The following is a 22,890-nucleotide window of genomic DNA, read 5'->3' on the forward strand; positions in this document are numbered from 1 at the left end:
AATGCATCACTTCAGATAAAGAAAAAATAACGATTTTTTCTGTTTATACGTAAGTAATACTTTAATGGTTCAGTTGTAATTTCTGTTGTCAGTAAAGACACCCCTAAGCACACGATGTCAACTTTTTTTCAAGAGACGTTTTCACTGTTGTCCACACTTGATTTTCCGAATTATACCAGTAGTTAAAAGCTTCGGCAAGTAAGGTAATTTGTTGACCTCCATTGAATCTTAAATAGTGTTTTAAAACGGGCAAATAAGTAAAGCACTCATAAAATAGTAAACAATTTATAGGTCAGCTTGTCAAACTTTCAAAACACACTCGAATTTAGGAATTTCATAGCAGAACTGTCACTGTTTTTTCTCGCTAGATTAGAAACACTTCATTATGTTGATGTGTAGATATCTAGAACATCCAATTTAAAATACTTATGAGGGCGCAGAACGAAAAACATTTTCATCCGTGTTTTGACACTTCGTTTTTTTTGCCAAATTCAGATATGGCGGACACTCAATGATAGGATCTCTTGGCGGCACGCGCTAGAGCCATCTATCGGTAGGTCCGGTAGTTGAGCATCCCTCATTTCGCTAGCTTTAGACGCCTGTTTGATAAGCCAAGGGAGCAAAAAAAAGGATAGCCGATAATCTAACCGAAACCGAATAAAGTTACTGAGTGTCCGTTCGGTGTGGGTTGTTGCTCTTAAATAACGGAGATAATGAATTCGGCTAAGGTATATAACTTATGTTTTCAAATATTCGTTGAGTGAAAATTGTGATATACGATTTCATTGGCAAATTTGTTTCCCTCAGAAGGCGGTTCAGCTGCTGCAGCTAAGTTCACGGCAATTATCGACATCACAGCTGACGAGGAAAGCCACAACCGGCGCTCCGTTAGATAATGTGCATCCAGGATACAAAAAGCTGAAGGCGAAACAGGAAAAATTTCAGGTAAGATAGTAGGAAATAGACATAAAGGAGAAGGCTATTTGCCTTAGCGATGCCTTTTGGACGGTAATAACTATGCCATGTGACTTTTGTTGAAAGTGTTACCGTTTTTTAAATCACTGGTGGCTACCCGCAACTCTACAATGATTTGACACACCATATCGGCTACTTTACGTGTTGTCTATTGGCTCGAGCCAAACATCGACGGAGTCTGCAACAAATGTAACATTAAGAAGACTTGCATATTGAGGTGATCCCAACACTGTGCAAAAGGATGTGACACTCTGTTTGCCATGTAGCGGTTTTATTGCAAAGTTTACTTGAGTGTCCTATTAAGTGTCAGCCCGAAGGTATAACTTTGCCTTTCCTGTACATAATTGAGGCTGGCCATTGACATTACCAACTATTGGTTGTTATTCAGTAGAATGCTGTCATCATTCCAGCAAGTAATTACGGTAGGGGTTGTTTTTGTTTTTTTACCCAGTTTACATAGAACACTGCATATAGAATTTCCTTGTTGAGTGAGTGTGACGATGTGCAGATACATTGGTGTATTTACCTAACTTGCGGGATCTCATGTCTTTGTTGGCTGATTTGTGGCCTGGTGGAAAAATATGAAACTATTCAAAGGATCAGGTAACCAGGCTCAAATGAAATTTCGGTTCTATAACAAATGCCCTGCAAGACTGGCCCATCATTTTCCATATTTGTCAATAATCCCACACGCTGCGATCAGTCTTATGAGACTGGAGAAGAGCTCGGTCCACTATTCTTCATAAGGAAAGTAAAGTAACAAATGCACAGAATTACTGGCGACTATGCTTAATGTCACTCTGTTGAGTAGATCTTTGGCCATATCATACTCGGTTGTCTCATCTACACTTTTGCTGTATACAGAATGCTCAGTCGTAGGATCATATCCACTTGCTCTTCATGTCCACCTATTGTTCTGAAAGCTATATTCTCCTAATCAGTTGAAATGCCTTTTTCAGAGAACATAAGTCTACAAACTTATCTATTTCCTTTACCACTCAGGTGAAGGATAAAGTAAAGATATTGTCTGCTGCAGTGGATTCAGAAAACTTGTGTGGAAATGAAGTATTAGTATGAGGAAGATTTCTATGCTAAAGACATGCAGCGTGAATGTGAATTCTGACAAAATTTCAGAGGTTTTTCAACCATATTTTCTGAAAATTTTGGTATAAGCGAACTGGGGTCGACAGAAGCATCCGATCCAACGCGTCGGCTTTGACCCGTGACGTAAGGGTGTCGTGTGTGACGTCATGACGGCGCGGAGTTTGGTTTGAGTGTGGCTGTCTCCAGTTCCGTTTTATCTTATTTTATTTACTTTTCTGATCTGTTCGTTCTATCTCGTAAGATTTTTTTAAATTTAAAAACACTTATTACTTATTTTAATTATCTGTTTCCTCGAGTTTCTGTTTTAGTTTATTATATTTATCTTTGATCTGTTCGTTCTATCCCGTGAGATTTTTTTTTTTTAAGACAAAAAACACTAATCAGCTACTGAAGCATCTTTATCTTCTATGGGTTGCAGGGGTTACGACCCCTGGGGAGGTGGGTCGGTATTCATGCATGGCCGTCTTCACTTACTCGTTGTAGGTACGCAAGGCGTCTAAATTTGTTTATATTTAGTTTGCCCCCCACCCAAAACACCCCATTTCCCGCGCTTGTCCCGTTAGTGTAATTAGGCTTCTTGTGGAAAGTGTGTGTGTTTGTTTTTGTTTCCGCCATATTTGTGACGTCATGGGTCAAAGCAGACGGGTGGCATCGGACGCTTCCGTATTTCCGCGAACTGTGATACCCATTGATTGACATCACAGAGCAGTTGTATTTAGTTTAATTCTGTACGCCATTTTGTTTGTATCTCTCTTGCACTGAAAATGTGTGAAAGGCAATGCAAATGTGGATCCATCCCCTCACAGTACATGCTGCTGACAACAGTAAATGCACCTTACTGTTTTGAGCTTTCTGCTCTGTCTTGACTTTGGTTTTAGTTTCACAGAATGCGATGGAAGAATGGCACAACAATGCAAATCTCTGTCGTTGCATTACTCTGTAATTTTTGTAATTACAGTCAGTCTACCTTCCCCCCCTCCCCCCCAAATTCCTTTCCTTATGATCATCGTAGACCGCAGGCCTCTTATGCTAAAATAAATCCTAAGCGGGGGGGGGGGGGGGGGGGGGAGGCAGGAACAGTGCACCATGAAGGAATTACCCGAACAGTACAGACATTGGTAAGCCTTAGAAGGCCCACCTGCAGCTCCAGGAGTTCGAATAGGCCTGAGGTATTCCTGCCTGTCGTAAGAGACGACTAAAAGGAGTCTCAAATGTTTCGGCCCTTATGTGATGGTCCCCTGTCGGGTTTGACCTCCATATCTCAAAATTATTCCAAAGAGCGAGCCAATTGGGGAAGGGCGCCGTACTACACAGGTGATGACCATGGACTCCTTGTCACCTGATATCCAGCATGGTAGCCAGTCCGTTGTGGTGGGGCCGCCATGTACCCTGTTGGTTGTAGCCCCCTGACAACACAGGGATCGCTGTGCTGATGCCTGCACCATTAACTCCCCACACATGCCATGGAGTAGATGCCCATCTCCCTGAGGCATCGGGACTCCCGGCAATGACCATCCTGTCAGGCGACTCTTGCTGAGGCTAGGTGGCACCCGTTGGGAGGCCCCCTGGTCGGAGTGGGTGGCATCAGGGTGGATGACATGTCACGAAGTGTAGTACGTCATCTCTTGCTGGTGGTCCAGCGCCAGCAGTCCTAAGCGAGCAAAGTCTAACTTCAATGCTAAGAAATATTACCCCAAATTGTTCCCCTCCCTGGCCACACCATGCCAGGATGGCAGTGAAGCTTATTCACCCCGGCACCTCGTATGTACAAGAGTTGATGGAATCTTTAATGTCCATGAAGCCTCAGTCTTTTGTGGAGCATTTGGAGGACAAGTTTGGGGAGGTGGAGGGCTTCTCCAAAATGTGCTCTGGGTCGGTCTTGATAAAAACAGCATCCTCTGCCAAGTCCCGGGCATTACTTGCTTGTGACAAGTTGGGGGATGTTTCTGTTACCATCACACCCCATAAGAGCTTAACTATGGTCTCAGGGTATTATATTCCACAGGGACCTTCTTTTGCAGTCTGATGATGAGCTGCACACAAGTTTAGAGCAGCGAAGTGTTCATTTCGTCCAGCGAGTCCATCGGGGTCCGAAGGATAATCAGGTTGCCACCAGTGCCTTCATCTTGGCCTTAGAGGGTGACACATTGCCAGAAAAGGTCAAGGTGATTGTCTACCGCTGTGATGTCAAGCCATATATCCCTCCCCCAATGCGGTGCTTTTAAGTGCTGGAAGTTCGGCCATATGTCTTCCCACTGTACTTGCAGCGTCACATATCGAGATTGTGGATGTCCATCACATCCCAGTACTCCGTGTGCCCTGCCTCTCATCTGTGTCAACTGTGGAGAGCATCATTCAACTTGCTCTCCAGACTGCAGGATTTAAAAGAAAGAGAAGAAAATCGTGGAAATTAAGACCCTGGACCAACTGACCTACACTAAGGCTAAGAGAAAATTTGAGCGCCTATGTCCTGTGGCTATGACCTCCTAATATGCCGCCACTACAAGAACAGTTGTCACCCCGTCAGTTCCTCGCTTTACTGTCGCCTCACAGAATCAGAAGTCTCTAGCTGCCCCCTTGGTGTGGGGGGGGGGGGGGGGCAGCTAGAGCTACTTCAGAAGCAACACCACCCCCCACACCCAACCATGGGGGGTATCAGTCCCCACTTCTGAGCCGGAGAAGTGCAAGTCTTCTTCAGCTCCTCTCACTTGGAAGGGGTCCCTTGGGTCACTCCATTCCCAGGTTTCTGCGTGTGGGAAAGATGACACCCACCAGTGGCTGAAGAGCCCAAAAGAAGTTGGTCGTAGAGCTTCATGTTCATCCTGAGTCAGACTGAATCAGTGAAGTCCTCCCAACCAGGGAAACCCAAGGAACAGTGAGAGAAATCCAAAAAGAAGTTCCCCAAGACCAAGGGAATTGTGGTGGCACATGCACCACCGCTACCTACAGGCTGTGTGTCTGCATATGAGATGGATATTCTGGTGTCCACTGAGGACCTACATCTCTTCGCTCAGGCAAAAATTCGGTGGCAGCAGGTGACCCTGAGGTGTAAACTACCTCATTGAATGATCCATGCCTTCTCAGTCTCACAATGACATCATCTTTGCAGCAGTTTCTTCCACCACCTGGCTGAGCTACGGCAACTGTTAAGCCTTACACCTTCTTTCTGCATTGCCCTCCAGGAAACCTGGTTCCCAGCAATGCGGACCCCTGCCCTCCGCGGCTATAAAGGATACTACAGGAACCATAGCAACTATAATTGAGTGTCAGGTGGAGTTTGTGTTTATGCCCTAAACTCAGTCTGTAGAAACTGTGCCCCTTCAAACTCCCTTGACGCTGTGGCTGTCAGAATAAGGATGACACAGGAAATAACTGTCTGCAATGTATATCTTCCTCCAGATGGTGCAGTGTCCCAGAATGCATTAACTGCACTGTCTGATCAACTCTCTAAACCTTTCCTACTTTTGGGAGATTTTAACGCTATAAACCCTAGTGGGATGGTACCGTGCTTAGTAGAGATGGGTACTTTGTGAAGGAACGGGCGCAAAGGAACGGTTCAACAAGATGAACAAAAGGACCGGGGGGGGGAGGTCGATTGTGGGTCATTTTGGCTCAGTACGAAAAGCGGCGGTGCCTCTCCATTTGAAAAGACATAGATTGTCATAAAATCGTATTTACTTATTATCTCATTATTGCTGCATTAACTTTAATAATGCAACATAAAAACCTAATTTTTCACTAAGCGTGTGACGCAAGTATGATGAGAAAACCACTTTTTATTTTATGCTTCCGTGAAGTCTACTTCGCCTTCGAACACAGAGACAACGTGAAGTATATATAGGGTGTAAACGATTATTGTTTTCAACGTAGCATAGCTATGTAGTGGAAGTCGAAACGAAGAATTTTATACAAGACACTTGTGGTCTATTAAGTTAGGAAACAGCCACCAACAAGTTTACAAGACTACATGTGCTATAGCCCATGCGCGTCACGTGAGTTTGTCATGTTCTATTCTCCAGCTCTCTACACATTATCATCAATTGTTTTGCAATTGTTGCTTGCATTAGCTTGTTATTTCTTCACTGTCTAATTATTACATGTTTGTCTGTTTGTTGTATGTGCTCGTAACAGGCAACACATCGTCCGTATTTGGCGAACAGTCTGTACTCGGGGCCGGTTTTCCTTGCGCCACCGTATATTATTTCCCTGCGATCAGCCACACAACGCTACAATTGGCTAAACGAGAGGTTCTGCAGAATCACAGAAATCACTTCTAAAAGTGTGTCAGAATTCTGTAATGAATAAAAACTCTATACTCCAGAGGGAGGCAAGTGCCCCCTCTTGGTGCCCTCCATCCTTCAGTCACCTGCACTACTAGTTTTCAGTTTTTCATAAGAACCATATAGCAAGCACAAATGAATGGTGAACAAGTAAAAATGAACGGTTCCCAAAAAGAACGATCAGCAGTGAACTAGTTCCCAAGGATGAAAGTGTTTGCCCATCTCTTAGTGCTTAGGCAGAGATGTTGAAACTTTACTGTCTCAGTTCGACCTCTGAGTCTTAAACACTGAGGCACCCACACATTTCAGTGTGGCTCGTGATAGTTACTCGGCCATTGATTTATCAATTTTCAGCCCAGGACTTCTCCCATGTGTCCACTGGAGAGCACATGATGACCTGTGTGGTTGTGACCACTTCTCCACCTTCCTGTCACTGCCCCAGCATCAGGCCCACGGACGCCTACCCAGATGGGCTTTAAACAAGGTGGACCGGGAAACCTTTACCTCTGCTGTCACTGCTGAATCTCCCCCCACATGGTCACATCAGTGTGATGGTTGAGCAGGTGAGTGCAGCAATTGTTTCTTTATGGTGCCCCCAGCGGTTCCTTGGTGGTCATCGAAAGTCAATGAAGCAATTAAGGAGAGTCGGCGAGTGGTATAAGCGGCACCCTTCCCTGGACCACCTCATAGCCTTTAAATGTCTCCGTGCCCACTTTTGCCAACTTATCAGATGACTGAAGCAGGAGTGTTGGGAGATAAATGTCTCAACCATTGGGTGTCATACATCACCTTCCCAAGTCTGGGCAAAGATCATACATGTTTTCGGTTACCAGACCCCAACAGGTGTTCCCGGTGTTAACATAAATGGCATTTTATCTACCGACACACTCGCGATTTCCAAGCAGTGTGCCGAGCAGTGTGCCGTGCGTCAGAGAATTACCCCCAGCCTTTCGCTTTCTCAAACGGTGGCTGGAAGGGGAATTCCTTTCGTTCACTACACGCCACAGTGAATCCTATAATGCCCCATTTACAGAGTGGGAGCTCCTCAGTGCTCTTGCACATTGCCCTGACACAGCTCCTCGGCCAGATCGTATCCACAGTCACATGATTAAACATCTCTCATCTGACTACAAGCGACACCACCTCATCATCTTCAACCGGATCTGGTGCAATGGCGTCTCTCCATCACAGTGGCGGGAGAGCACCATTATTCCAGTGCTCAAACCCAGTATAAAAACCTCCTTGATGTGGGTAGCTATCGGCCCATCAGCCTCACCAACATTGTTTGTAAGCTGCTGGAATGTATGGTGTGTCGGCAGTTGGGTTGGCTCCTGGAGTCATGAGGCCTACTGGCTCCATGTCAGGGCGGCTTCCACCAGGGTCACTCTACCACTGATCATGTTGTGTCCCTAGAGTCTGCCATCCAAATAGCCTTTTCCAGATGCCAACACCTGGTTGCCATCTTTTTTGATTTACAAAAAGCGTATGACATAACTTGGTGACATCATACCCTTGCCACATGATACGAGTGGGGTCTCGGAAGCCCGCTCCCGATTTTGATCCAAAATTTCCTGCCGCTCTGTATTTTCCACTCACTGTAGTGGAGACATATTGATTCTTAGGACTGGTTTTTGATGCCCGATTGGCTTGGCTTCCTCACATACGTCAGCTTAAACGGAAGTGCTGGCAGCACGTCAATGCACTCTGCTGCCTGAGCAACACCAACTGAGGTGCAGAACACTCTATGTTGCTGCAACTCTGCAGGGTCCTGTTCAGTCCCGCCTTTACTATGGGAGTCTGGTTTATGGTTCGGCGGCACCCTCAGCATTGCATTTACTCGACTCGGTGCACCACGGTGGCGTTCGCCTAGTGGCAGGAGAGCTTAGGACAAGTCCCTCCATTGCAGGTTAGGCATGTACAACTGCTGAACTGCTGGCCAGTTATGTTGCACAGGTTCGTAGTTCTCCTGCGCATCTGAATCACCGTCTCCTTTTCCCACCCATTGCAGTTTATCTCGTGCATCGGCGGCCCAGGCCAGGGCTTCCAATTGCAGTTTGCGTCCGATCCCTACTTCCCGAACTGGAGTCCTTGCCTTTATCACCTATACTTGTGGTCCATTCATGTACACCTCCATGCTGTACACCAAGGCTCTGCATTGGCCACGCTTGGGTGACACACAGCTACCACCTGCGCTGTGATGACCCACCTCAGTGCCGGTGCGGCGCCGGGCTGACAGTGGCCCATATCTTAGTGAGCTGTCCTTCTTTGGCTGCCCTGCGACGAACTCTTCAGTTGCCGGACTCATGCCATTAATTTTAGCTGACAACGCCTCATCGGCTAATTTAGTTTTACGTTTTATACGTGGTGGTGGGTTTTATCATTTTATATAAGTTGTAGAGCATGTCCTTTGTCCCTTCGTGTTCTCCACCCTAATGCTTTTAGGGTGGATGTTTTAATGTGTCGCAGAGTGGCTGACTTTTCCTTTTTATTCTCGTGGCTAGCCAGCCAGCCAGTCAGTCATACGCTCTCTTGTTTTTACCTTTTCTATCAGTTTCTTGCTTCTCTCTGTGGTTTTCTTTTCCTATTTTGTCTATGGTAGTGTTGGTTGTCGTCCTGTTATTCTTCTGGTTGTTCTATTCTCCTATTATTGTGCTATATGTCTCCTTTCTTTTTGTCTTTCCATTGTGTAATTATTTTACCGGGAACAACGGACCGATGACCTCGCAGTTTGGTCCCTTCCCCTCCCTCTTTTAAACAAACCAACCAACCACCCTTGGGAGGATTTTAACTATGAGCCAATCGCAAATTCCATCTCACAAGTCCAGTCACAATACCTCCTTTTAGCATTTGAATATCCATCTTTAGCAAGTGTTTTCCCATCTGTATCCACATAGTGAGGCAAATCAAGCTTCAAAAGGCATATCAGCCAGATTAATTCTCAGAAGAGAAAGTGGGATGTTGTGGGGTCAAGTGACTGCCATCAACACACAGAAAGTCTTCAGGACTTGGTGGATCGCACTGAAAGCTTGTTCTAAAACAATATTGAAGTGTCTGTACCCCACAGTCCTCATATCAGTTGTCCTGCCCCATTGTCTATATGTTTCCCTGCTGCTCCACACCTGGACGGTAGCCATCTACCCATGTTCCAGACACTAGTGATGATGGCAGCTGGCATTGTCCTAGATTCCCCTCCTCCAGTTACCTTGTGGGTGAAATAACATGTATTGGCCTTCACCAAAGTATCACCACCTGGTAGAGCAAGTTCCCAAAAAATTGTTAACTTCAATTGTTATCTAACTGCACGATTGCAATACTGAAAAAGATTACCCAAAGCAAAATTAAAATCTGAAGAAGGTAATGAAGTTTGTTCATTTTATGTCGCCTTGTCTCTGTAGAGCTGTACCATAGTAGCAAGGAGAGGATGTTGTTTGGTGGCTGGTATCATCCTTCTAAAACACAAATTGCACACATTAACTGGGTTTTTTATCCATAAGAATGGATAGTTATTCAACTCAAGAAATTAGTCATGGTACAAGTTCTTCTGAATATTCCATGTTAGCCTCACTGCTGGTGAAGTACAAAGTCTGCTGTGTTCACAATTGTGGTTGCTATGTGCTGCCTGTCTCTGAATTAGTGGTGGAGCTAAATGGTACTGCGATTCCCGCTGGGCTGCAACTGATGACACTGGTACTTGCTTGGCACAACATACTCGCTCTCCGGTCCACAGCGACAATCTAAATAGTGGCGGCAGAGTTGGCATTATCAGGGCGTTTCTTGGGAGTCTTTTGTTGGCCTCTGTCGTTTCACAACCTCTTTGCCGCCTGGTCTGCTGGTGCCAGCTTATACCAGCATGTCGTCCCCCCCCCCCCCCCCCCCTCTCCCCTCCCTGCTGCCTCTGGATCGTGGGGTCTCAGGTTCGATTCACGTCCAGCAGGTTGGTGTGTGTGTGTGTGTGTGTGTGTGTGTGTGTGTGTGTGTGTGTGTGTGTGTGTGCGCGCGCGCGCGCGCGCGCGCGCGCTTGTAGCGGTAGACTCTTTTAGCAAGTTCCCATTTGGGGTGCCTATGAACAGCACATCATGTAGCACCATTCAAGCGTTGTCCTCCATATTTTGCATCGAAGGTTTGCCAGAAGTAACTGTGTCTGACAATGGACCATAGTTCAATTCACATGACTGATCAGTTTTGGGAACGCAATGACATTTGTCATGTAACAAGTGCTCTGTTTCACTCGCAGTCCAACAGAGAAGCATAATGCTTCGTACGCACTTTCAAGCAACAGATGGGCAAGCTTTGCACCACCCACACTTAGGAACTAGCGCTGCAACTCTTTCTCGTCTCCTATCACTCCCATCCACGAGACGGACCTTCACCAGTGGGACCACACGGACTTCCCAGCCACCCGCTGGTGCCACCAGGGCACACTGGAGGAGCGGATGGACGATGTGGACTTGGCCCTGCCATCCCCACTCACTGACCGCATGGACCTGGACCTGTCATCGCCATCATAGTCCCAGTACATAGCCTCAGGCCTGGACGTTTACCCTGGCACAGCAGTTTCCCGGACGATGTTTCTGTTGCCTCGGAAGCTAGATGGCGGGATACGGTTGCGAGTACACCATCCTTCAGTCGTGACTCCTGACCCATCTCTAAGTCCAGCATCCTGTCTGCATCCCCATTGTCATTTGCAGCCTCACTGCATGACAATGGTGTGGCATTTTGGAAGGGAAAACTGATAAGTCATGTGAATTGAACTATGGTCCATTGTCAGACACAGTTACTTCTGGCAAACCTTCGATGCAAAATATGGAGGACAACGCTTAAATGGTGCTACATGATGTGCTGTTCTTAGGCACCCCAAATGGGAACTTGCTAAAAGAGTCTACCGCTACAAGCCAATGAGTGCAAAGTCATTGTACACTCATTGCTATGGCGATTAAGTCTTGGGCCAAGCTGCGAATGTCCGTTGCAGAGCAGATTGTTCTCAGCACATGCGCGACAGTGTGACATCGTCTGTTCAGAGTGGGCGTCCATGCCCTGCCAAGTAAAATGTCGTTGTGATAACTGTTAATGCGTCCAATTCCCCAATGTTCCTGGTGGAGCAGTCAGAACACATCCTTTAGCAACATTTTTGGAATAAGCACATGGGATTGTCATTTTGAACTAGAATCGCACCCTGTTGAACTGAAAGGCAATGAAGATGTGCAAAATATCGGCGCTCAGTTGAGCTCTGTATACTATTCAATGAATGAGGCCAAGGCATGTGATATAATGCAACAAAATCTTGAGATCTGGGTCTGCTTCCATGACCTGTGCTATTTTTCTGTAATGCAAGGGAATAGTTTCCAGTAATTCAGAGTACTGCCCATTGATTGGCAACAAGATGTGGCAGATGCCTCAAAATCAGGGTCTGGGCCAATCAAAAGATGAGATAGGGCGTCTGCAATGCCATGCTTTGCTGTAGGTCTGTACACAATTTCATACTGATACTATGAAAGCAACAAAGTCCAGCATTGCAAATTTTCAACTGTGCGTGCAGGAACCAGCTTTGACAAATGAAACAAGGACTACAAAGGCTTGGGATCTGTCGCTAAATAGAACTTGCAACCATTCATAGTGATGGAATGTTGCCACACGATACACAGTAGCGAGAGCCTGCTTTTCTCTTTGAGAATAATTGCACTGAGTTTAACAACTTTGAGGCAAAAGCAACAGGTCTGTCATGTGTACCAATTCTGTGTGAAAGCACGACGACGATTCCATAGGCATTGACTCGCAAAACTACTGGCTTGGCAGGGTCAAAATGCACTGAACACCTGTCACAAAGCAAAGCGTGTTTGAATTTCTGAAATGCATCATGACAGTCTTTAGTCCACACAAAAGGCGCATTTTTGCGACAGAAGCAATGCAATGGAGGCGTGATCTGGGTGGCATTTGGTATGAACCAAATGTAGTGCGTCATCTTGCCTAGTACTGACTGCAGTTCAGACACATTGCGAGGAACAGGCAGGTCACAGATTGCAAGCAAATGAGATTGGAGGAGGTGCGCACCCTGACTGTTTATCACATGACCTAAGTTTGAAAAAAGTCAACTTTTCGAGATGACAGTTGAGCCCTGCTTCCGACAACACTTGAAAAAGAGTGTGCAAATTGGCAACGTGTTCTGCTGGTGTACGACCTGAGACTACAATATTGTCAAGATAGTTTGAACAAATGGCACTTTTGCAGACAGCTGTACCAAGTAACATTGAAAAATGGCAGGTGTGGAAGCACTGCTGAAGGGCAAATGGAAGCACTGCTGAAGGACAAACACAAATACTTGAACAGTCCCAAGTGTGTATTTACAACAAATACTTTCTGTGATTCTTCATCCAGTGGAATTTGCAAATCTGTCTTAGAAAAGTAACATCCTCCACCAAGCCTGACCATGAGTGGCATGTGAGGCACACAGTGTAGCACAGTTCCCTTGCGTACTGTTAAATTACAATTAATGCAAAGTGTTAAATATTAGTGGGAAGAACTATGTTTAGAAGTGGTGGACAAGAAACTGTGTTCAGTGATAACTCACCCAGCTGTGGTCTGCCTCGTGAGAACCACTAAAAGAAAGAAAGTAATTTAATAAAAACTTAAAATTATACGCTCCCTTATATTCTCGCCCTGCAAGAGAGCACACCAGAGCCCAGTAGTGCTGAAGCACAGTGTTTGATATGCCACATTTTTTACTTGCTGCATTTGTGGAAAAAAAACTGATTAAGCCTATATTTTAGATGAAATGAAATGTCGTGTGACGAGGGCCTCCCGTCGGGTAGACCGTTCGCCTGGTGCAAGTCTTTCGATTTGGCGCCACTTCGGCGCGACTTGCGCGTCGATGGGGATGAAATGATGATGATTAGGACAACTCAACACCCAGTCCCTGAGCGGAGAAAATCTCCGATCCAGCCGGGAATCGAACCCGGGTCCTTTGGATTGACAGTCTGTCGCGCTGACCACTCAGCTACCGGGGGCGGACATATTTTAGATGACAGACAGACAAATGTGAGAGTTTTCAAATTTTGTGTAAAACCTAGTTGTCTTCATTTTTCTGCATTGGCTAGTTGGTTGCTTTTATCTTACCCTTCATATAGATACTTTTGTATTGTAACGCAAATGTATTTTAATCTGTCATATTACGACGTAAATGAATGAGAGAGGAAGATTGGGGGGGGGGGGGGGGGAGGTGTGACATGGTTGTGACATTTAGCTAAGGTAAAATAGTATCAGTTTTGAAACTGTAAAAATATTAATTAATTAATTTATTTTAAGTGTGCGATCGTGTTGAATAAAGCCTGCTATAAAATAACAATTCAGTAAAGACAACATTGGAAAAAGAATGCAGCGTCTGCATATAAAGTTCCAAGAATGTTGCTGTTGCTCTTACATGTTCCATTTGATGGGGTCATCAGAAGAAAATGTTTACTCCCAATTATTTAACAATGATTAGTCTGATCACATTATCTGTTGCATGTTCAAATGCTCAAAAAACTGATAACACTTAATTCCACATGTGTCGTTAGAAAGAACAGTCTCCAAAACAAATTTATATATGATTATTTTATGTTTGTCTTGTCTTTGAATTTAACCAAGCATATAATGTGCAACAACTTAAGGAACAGACTCATGTGGGTTGGCTCTTCCTTCTGCTGACCCCGTCATTTGTAGTTGAAATGAAAATGGGATGAGTGATACTTGGAATGATTCTCACAGTTTAAATTTTAGTACTAACAGAAATTCAGTGTTCCAAATGCACGTGTAGACACACAGGAGGCTGACTAGTGAAAGGAGAACAGTTTGTTCTCAAAAAGAACAAGTGTTATTAAACATTAACAAAATTTACATGCACTCTTTGTGATCAAATTATCTAGACACCAGATTCTGTGGAGCTGTAGATAATGTATATAAGCCAGACTTTGTGTTCATTAGAATGCTGTTATTGTGAATAGTAACACAGGTGCCAGCAACAAACAACTGGGATTGCAGATCATTAAGTCCTACTGCAAGAAACCACTTAGGGTTAAGATGCCATCAAAGTATTTCCATGACTGCAAACATCTCTGGTATGTGCTTAGCAGACTTTAGAGGTATGCATAGTCGAATGTCTGCAGATCCCCTGAATTACCATTAATTACAAAGAATGATATATGGTCACTTTTCTAGAGCCATATATTTTGAGTAAAGCTTAAATTCCTGTTACTGCCGTTTATGTTCTGGATTTAGTTGTTGTTGCCTGTGTGTGGAGTGGAGGATTTGTTTCAACTGCAAAAGTATGCTGCAGTCTGATACATCATGTTCTAGCTCATTACCGTGGTCCAGATGTGAGAATCAGAACCAGTAGTGACAGTACAAAAAGCAATGCTCATCTTATGGTATGGAAAGACTTGGTAAAATGTGTGGTTTGACCTTCCATAGGTATCTGAGCTGTTGGAATTTTCAACATGACTTGCAGTTGTGTGATACGAATACCGAGGCTTATGCAGGCCCACAGTGTGATCCCTACAACACACTATAAAGTGCACATTCTGCTTTTTAACATGCTAAGCATTTTGGGTTTTGATTTATTTCCTAACAATTTGAAATTTTATGTAATATGGTGGCTAAGCAGGGATGGCTAGAGGACAAATGTAAGGATGTAGAGGCATATCTCACTAGGGGTAAGATATATACTGCCTACAGGAAAATTAAAGAGACCTTTGGAGAAAAGAGAACCAATTGCATGCATATAAAGAGCTCAGATGGAAACCTAGTTCTAAGCAAAGAAGGGAAAGCAGAAAGGTGGAAGGAGTATATAGAGGGTCTATACAAGGGCGATGTACTTGAGGACAATATTATGGAAATGGAAGAGGATGTAGATGAAGATGAAATGGGAGATATGATACTGCGTGAAGAGTTTGACAGAGCACTGAAAGACCTGAGTCGAAACAAGGCCCCCGGAGTAGACAACATTCCAATTAGAACTACTGACAGCCTTGGGAGAGCCAGTCCTGACAAAACTCTACCATCTGGTGAGCAAGATGTATGAGACAGGCGAAATACCCTCAGACTTCAAGAAGAATATAATAATTCCAATCCCAAAGAAAGCAAGTGTTGACAGATGTGAAAATTACTGAAATATCATTTTAATAAGTCACAGCTGCAAAATACTAACGCGAGTTCTTTACAGATGAATGGAAAAACTGGTAGAAGCCGACCTCGGGGAAGATCAGTTTGGATTCCGTAGAAATTTTGGAACATGTTAGGCAATACTGACCCTACAATTTATCTTAGAAGATAAGGAAAGGCAAACCTACGTTTCTAGCATTTATAGACTTAGAGAAAGCTTTTGACAATGTTGACTGGAATACCCTCTTTCGAATTCTGAAGGTGGAAGAGGTGAAATACAGGGAGCGAAAAGCTATTTACAATTTGTACAGTAAGCAGATGGCAGTTCTAAGAGTCGAGGGGCACGAAGGGGAAGCAGTGGTTGGGAAGGGAGTGAGACAGGGTTGTAGCCTATCCCCGATGTTATTCAATCTGTATATTGAGCAAGCAGTAAAGGAAACAAAAGAAAAATTCAGAGTAGGTATTAAAATCCATGGAGAAGAAATAAAAACTTTGAGGTTCGCCGATGACATTGTAATTCTGTCAGAGACAGCAAAGGACTTGGAAGAGTAGTTGAACGGAATGGACAGTGTCTTGAAAGGAGGATATAAGATGAACATCAACAAAAGCAAAATGAGGATAATGGAATGTAGTCGAATTGAGCCGGGTGATGCTGAGGGAATTAGATAAGGAAATGAGACACACAAAGTAGTAGATGAGTTTTGCTATTTGGGGAGCAAAATAACTGATGATGGTCGAAGTAGAGAGGATATAAAATATAGACTGGCAATGGCAAGGAAAGCGTTTCTGAAGAAGAAATATTTGTTAACATTGAGTATAGATCTAAGTGTCAGGAAGTTGTTTCTGAAAGTATTTGTATGGAGTGTAGCCATATATGGAAGTGAAACATGGACGGTAAATAGTTTGGACAAGAAGAGAATAGAAGCTTTTGAAATTTGGTGCTACAGAAGAATGCTGAAGATTAGATGGGTAGATCACATAACTAATGAGGAGGTATTGAATAGAACTGGGGAGTAGAGAAATTTGTGATGCAACTTGATTAGAAGAAGGGATCAGTTGGTAGGACATGTTGTGAGGCATCAAGGGATTGGAGGGCAGCGTGGAGGGTAAAATCGTAGAGGGAGACCAAGAGATGAATACGCTAAACAGATTCAGAAGGATTTAGGTTGCAATAGGTACTGAGAGATGAAGAAGCTTGCACAGGATAGAGTAGCATGGAGAGCTGCATCAAACCAGTCTCTGGACTGAAGACCACAACAACAACATGATGACACCATTAGTAATTTGAGTAATTTGATTTGAAGAATTTGTTTGGGGAAATTAAAATTTATTTTCTCTCTCTCTCTCTCTCTCTCTCTCTCTCTCTCTCTCTCTCTCTCTCTCTCTCTCTCTGCGTGCATGTGTGTGTGTTTTTTTAATCTTAAAACTTCAGAAAGGTAGCGCAACATGTGAAACAATAAATGTTTTTTGCCAACTAACATCTTCAATAAATGGGTTTTTACATAAGAATAATTGCCACTGGCTGAACTCTTGCATGCCTGCAAAACAATTGTATACCTTGGGGGCATAACTGTACACAGTTGGTTGAGTATGTTCTTTAGTAGGACTCATTGGGCCCAAGTGCCTACTATACCACATGAGCCGTTTGGATCCTCCCGTCCAGCACCATTTTCCCAGAACTCCAGAGGTGGAAGTTTCTTCTCCAGCATATTGCATTCCACCAGCTTCCTATGCTTCATCTCTGTTAACCCCCCTCCCCCCATTTCCTACCCTTACATATTTCTTCATTGGTAGTACTTCCTTATTTACCGAACTTCCATCAGCTTTTTTGTTATTTTCCTGCTTTATTTTCATCTTTACCGTAACCTATTCTGTCACCTCCCTCATTATCTTCGTCTTGACTTGGGCTCACTTCAGGGGGGGGGGGGGGGGGGTTGTCCCTTTTAACTTAGAGTTGCAGAGACATCTCCTCCTTCCACCCTCCCAATCATATCCCTCTTTTCTCAGCGAGATAGGAACTAACATTTCTGGAAGCTAGGGATAGTCCTTGCCCTTTAAATGTGTCAATCATCAGTAATGGAATTTTAATAGTTTTACAAGTCTAATCATTAACACACAAGTTGACACCTCAGAAATTGCACTTTATTGGAGCATCAAAATCTCTCGATGGATACTTCCTTTTACAACAAAAAAACATCTGAAGCTAAACTAGTCTTTCTTTCTGGTTCCCAGTGTGGCTCCCCACATTAGGGGGTTGAAGTCATAATAATAGGGGAACCACTAATTTAGCGAGAGATTCAGAATAGTGAAGGATTTGAACTCCAAATGTTGCCTTAGGAGTTGCTGAAATTGTCAGTATAGAATCTAGGTCATGAACTGGTGTTTAAAATCCATAAAATATTAGACATGCTATCAGAGCTTAGAACAATTTGATCATTACACATAAAGGCAACTTATGTCTGTTTCATTCCTGAAGCCACACTTGTAGAATTGGCTGGCACACAACTCATTATCTAGTTCATCTCAAAAATATTAAATGGGAGGCAATAAAGTTTTGATAGCAGACCAGTCTAGCAAATGCATCTGATTTTCTTCAGCCACAAATTTCCCTCACTTGATTGGCAGATAAAGTTCATATGAAATTACAGACTTTTGTTATCTGGGGAGCTTGCAAATTAAAATTATAGTCATAAACACCCACATTCAGTTTGCTGCCAATCAAAACGCAGACCATCACTCGTTCTCCACTACATCCACTACAGCCCACCATTTGTCAGACATCTCTGAGGTCCACACTCAACATAGTGACATTCAGGCAAATGACATTTCACTCCTTGTGTAGTACAAAGAAGGATGATTGTGACAGAATAACATTAAGTAGGGAGTAAGTTGGAAAACATGTAGTGTGAGTGGGTGGTTGTTTTTGTTTGTGCAGACGTTAAAGAGTAGGTGTGGAGTATGAGAAGATGGCAAGGTGTGATGACAAACTGCTTCACCTGCTGTGAGCAGAGGCTTTTACCTTTTCTTGTTGTGGCTTGGCAGTGGTTTGACCATTAGAGAGCAACCACAATCTCCAACAATAAAACAAGACTAGATGGTTTTGTGGAAGATGAAATATATTGTAATCTTGAATGTCATGTTGAGCCATAGAGGTGCATGTAGTATCAAAGTTGTGCTCTACTTTAATTCAGATGTCACTGTAATGATTTGTACACCCATTCAAGCAAATATATATTTGTAAAAGGAAAGTAGTGGACATGCTTTTATGTGAGATGAGTAGAAGTTATGAAGAAGTTGGCCTTTCTTTGCCTTCACACGTGATTTCAGAGGCAGTGATTAGCAGGACCTCTACTTCAAGAGAATCAACTAAGGTGACTGGATTAAAAGAAAAAAGGTAAATATATCTGATGTTATGTTGGTTGATAAATCTTATGAAGTGTTCTGGCTCAACTTCAGCTAGCCTACAAGGAATGAGCCAGCAGCTACATTTGTCAGGTGTCTCTGGGGTCCACACTCAACAGAGAGATAGTGACAAAAGAAGACTGTAATGAAGTGTGTGTGAACTTACAAGTGCTGGCCGAAGTGGCCGTGTGGTTAAAGGCGCTGCAGTCTGGAACCGCAAGACCGCTATGGTCGCCGGTTCGAATCCTGCCTCGGGCATGGATGTTTGTGATGTCCTTAGGTTAGTTAGGTTTAACTAGTTCTAGGGGACTAATGACCTCAGCAGTTGAGTCCCATAGTGCTTGGAGCCATTTTTTTGAACTTTCAAGTAATTACGCTTGGATACGTAGTTCGTATGATTACAGTCTGTTCACTGTAGTGTCTGGAAGGTTTTAGATGCTTGGTGTTTGTCAAAGAAGCAGTGGAGAATGTGAAAAGTTTCCGAGTGGAAACAGGCATACATGTGGAGAGTAAGGCAGAATATTGGTGGAGGCAAATATAGGTTCATTTCAGTAATAGAGACTGGTACGTACTGATATCAAACATCAAAAGTGTATGTATGAAACCCAACATTGTGTAGAAGTGAAATATGAGCCATGGAAAGCTCAATAGAATGATGTCAGTTTTGACTGAAAGTAGAAGACATAATACTAGATGAGTGAAGAAATTTATGGGGAAACTTTATGATCTTTGAAAGTCTTGCAGAGATAATGGATATTTGTTGCAGTATGCATGCTTGGTGAAAAATTAGGATGATATAAGAAGAACTGGATATCAAGAGACTCGTAAAATACCTGGTGTCCGAGAAGATAAATCAGGAATATGCCTTGACATATGATAGTGCTTTTCATTGGCACGTAAAATTGAAAGATTGATTTCTAAAAAATTCTGTACAACCGAGCCAGTAATTATTACCAAACTCCGAAACAAGGCGTATAGCATGTGTTCAAAATTGATGGAATATGAGGTACACATCCTTTAAGATAGTATCATTCATTCATTAGTTTAATTTTAACAGTTTAGATACTACTATGTAAAGCTCTGAATAAGAGCACCCAAAATTGCTAAAGAAAATGCGTGAGATGTGCAGAAATCCTTCTAACATTTGCTAGTGAGTAGAATGTAGATGATTGAGTTTGAAGGCCCCTTGTTATCAGGATGTGTTGTATGCATGCATGTAAAATGAGTTATTGTGTTCAAGGAGTTTCTAAACAAGGGGATCATACCGAAACATATTACCAATTTGGCCCTAATTTCATGGTATAAGCAGGATGTGGCTATAAACGAAAATGACAGAAGTGGAAACTCCAGATGGCCAAGGGTTAAAAAAAGGCATTTTTGTGAACCATTTATGTTAGCATAATTTCTAAACTCTTTTTTACTTTACTTACACAGCAAAAAATTGATGTAATACTCAATATTAGCTATTTATTAATATTTTCATTAAAGGCAAGAAAACGAAAGGCAAATAAATATCTGAGAAAGGATTTTACACACTACAGTCCACAAGGACTCTGCAAAAAACTTTGGAAGAAGAGATTATAATTAAAGTGTACAATCCCTTCCTGAAAACATATTTGCAATCATACACTTTCCTACGCATTTCCTTCTCATGGCTTTTATGAAAACATCAATAAATGCAGTGTCGTCATCCCCCCCCCCCCCCCCCCCCCCCCCCCCAAAAAAAAAAAACACCCGCCTTGGCCTTCTAGAGCTTCCATTTCTGTCACTTTCATTTCTGGCCAAGACCTGCACATAACATGAACATGGATTAAATCAGCAATGATGAGTGGTTGCAGTTCCTTTGAAAGTAGCGAAGGTTAACTCTTAACTGTGAAATCTACTGTATCATATTGCTCATTATTCTTAACCATAACAGCATGAATTGCCATGCTTCCCGCTGAAGAATTACCTGTGATCAACTTAAATTTCTTTGTTGTCTACTCAATAGACATAACCAATGCTGGAAATCACTTCTTTTTTTTTTCCAAGGAGAACATCCTCATAAAAGTTTTGTGTATAGTTTCTTGTACATAATGAAAAAATTTATAAATTGTGTTTGGAATCACAATTGCCGTGAAATGCATTAATGATGATGTATATGTTTGACACAATAATAATAATAATAATAAAGTTACCAGAAAAACTGTCCCACTAGTGTTGTTCATATGGCCGTAATCTCTCAGTATCTGGCATAACATGGCACTGTTGCTTCCAATTTCAGAACAAGAGAGCAAGTAAATAAATATAGCAGATTTGTTGAGTGGTAGTCCTTGCTTCCAGTTCATACAATTCATAAAAATGCCACCTGATCTAGACATTGTCTTCAGACACTGTCATAAGTTACAATTATTTGGTATGTTTTTTAGTTTACTTGTACTTGCCAGTAATGTTCAGTTGAACCCACCTGCCCACAGTAATCCACAAATAGAACATTGTAGATAGTGTCTTAGCAACATGTGTAATGAAACTATTGAGTGCAAGTACTGGGAATATTTGCACAAAATAGAAGATAAGAAAAACATAAAAAAGTATGGAGAGTAAGATTTGCATAGCATGTGCTTGGATAATATAAAGTAAACACTCTCTTCTTTGGTTTCTTTTTCCAGGTTAATGATGGCCTTCCCGTTTTTCTCAAAGGTGGAATTGTGGACAAAGTACTGTACCATACAACATTGGGACTTTGTGCTGTTGGACTTGGCATGACCTTCAAATTTTATTATGATATGGCAGTGCCTAGAAAGTAGATGTATTAGTTCTTTGTGTAAATGGGAGAGGTAGTTAGTGCAGGCAGATTCTCATTTCTGTAAGTTATTGCAGGTGACTGTACAAATCTGTAAATTGCATTTAATAAATACTGAGAAGTACTTAGTGTTTACAGTGAATTGTTACAAAGATTATTAACATTGTTTATTTTCTGTTTATTCTTAATTTGAATGTCATATCTTAAATAAATCTCATTGCTTGTTAAAAGTGCATTAATGTGATGGTTTCTGTTAACTGGCAACGGAGATGCAGACTTGGAACTTCACATCAGTCCAGCATACAGTTTTAAATCTGTATGACTGTAATGACTTAATATGTTTCTGTTTTATGTATATGTAACAATTGAGTAAAGAGAAGAAACATTATCTGAGATAAAACTGATGTACCTACTTCTATCTTACTTCCACCACCAAACACAAAACTGATGCTGTGAAGGAAGTTTGAAGATATAACTATTAGTTGGAAAGTTTTTGTTGATGATAAACCTTATAACCATAGAGTATTTCTGTACATTGACAAAAACAAGAAAGAGAAAAGTATTTCGCAGTTTTTACGGATAAGAGTATGAAAGAAAAGAAAACCTCTGCTACTTGGTGGAGGCATGAAAGAGGTGAAGGCCAGCTGTTGTAAGAAGAATCAGGTAGCAAGCACTAGTTTGTTAATTTCAAGTCAGTGGCATGTTTTAACAAGGTAGTGGAGATTATAGGGTCTTCTTGCAACGACCATGTTGTTAACGCAGGAGGCCTTTTTCATGTACCAAGATTGAAGTATTGAGTAACCGTTCTTAAAAAAAAAAAAAAAAAAAAAAAAAAAAATTGTTTGTCTTAATGAGAGCTCCAGCTGAACAGATCTGAGAGGCAGGATAATGCGGCCTTCAGTGGACCGTTGCTGTGAGTTAATGGTTGGAATGTCAGTTTGGTTCATGTTGTAACAATCTCAACTGTGTAACAGTAATTTTCCGTGCGTCCTAATAACAGCAGCTGAAATTGTTTGCAGAGGATGCTGTCATTTATCATCATCAGATGATCAAAACAAATTGCAAAATGACTAAGGTGCAAAAAATGGCAATTGACTCTAAATAATGAAAAGTGTGAAATCCTCCACATGAATACGAAACAGAATCCTCCAAATTTTGGATGCACAATCAGTTACATAAATCTGATGGCTGTAAATTCAACTAAATACTTGGGGA

At 42.5% G+C, this 22,890-nt stretch overlaps 1 protein-coding gene across 2 annotated transcripts; it reads left to right on the plus strand.

Moving 5' to 3' along the window:
• Positions 1–604: 604 nt before the first annotated feature.
• LOC124612752 (cytochrome c oxidase subunit 7A, mitochondrial-like) lies at positions 605–22,075 on the plus strand. 2 transcript variants are annotated; one of them, XM_047141142.1, is made up of 3 exons: positions 605–728; positions 808–945; positions 21,542–22,075. In XM_047141142.1, the coding sequence occupies exons 1-3, from the start codon at positions 714–716 to the stop codon at positions 21,677–21,679; spliced, it is 291 nt and encodes a 96-aa protein (XP_046997098.1). In that variant the 5' UTR covers positions 605–713; the 3' UTR covers positions 21,680–22,075. The 2 variants fall into 2 exon arrangements, with proteins under 2 accessions (XP_046997098.1, XP_046997099.1); XM_047141143.1 differs by having other exon boundaries at positions 611–728; positions 811–945.
• Positions 22,076–22,890: the final 815 nt, after the last annotated feature.

This window comes from Schistocerca americana, chromosome 4, assembly GCF_021461395.2.
Source record: "Schistocerca americana isolate TAMUIC-IGC-003095 chromosome 4, iqSchAmer2.1, whole genome shotgun sequence".
Classification (NCBI taxonomy): Eukaryota; Metazoa; Arthropoda; class Insecta; order Orthoptera; family Acrididae; genus Schistocerca; species Schistocerca americana.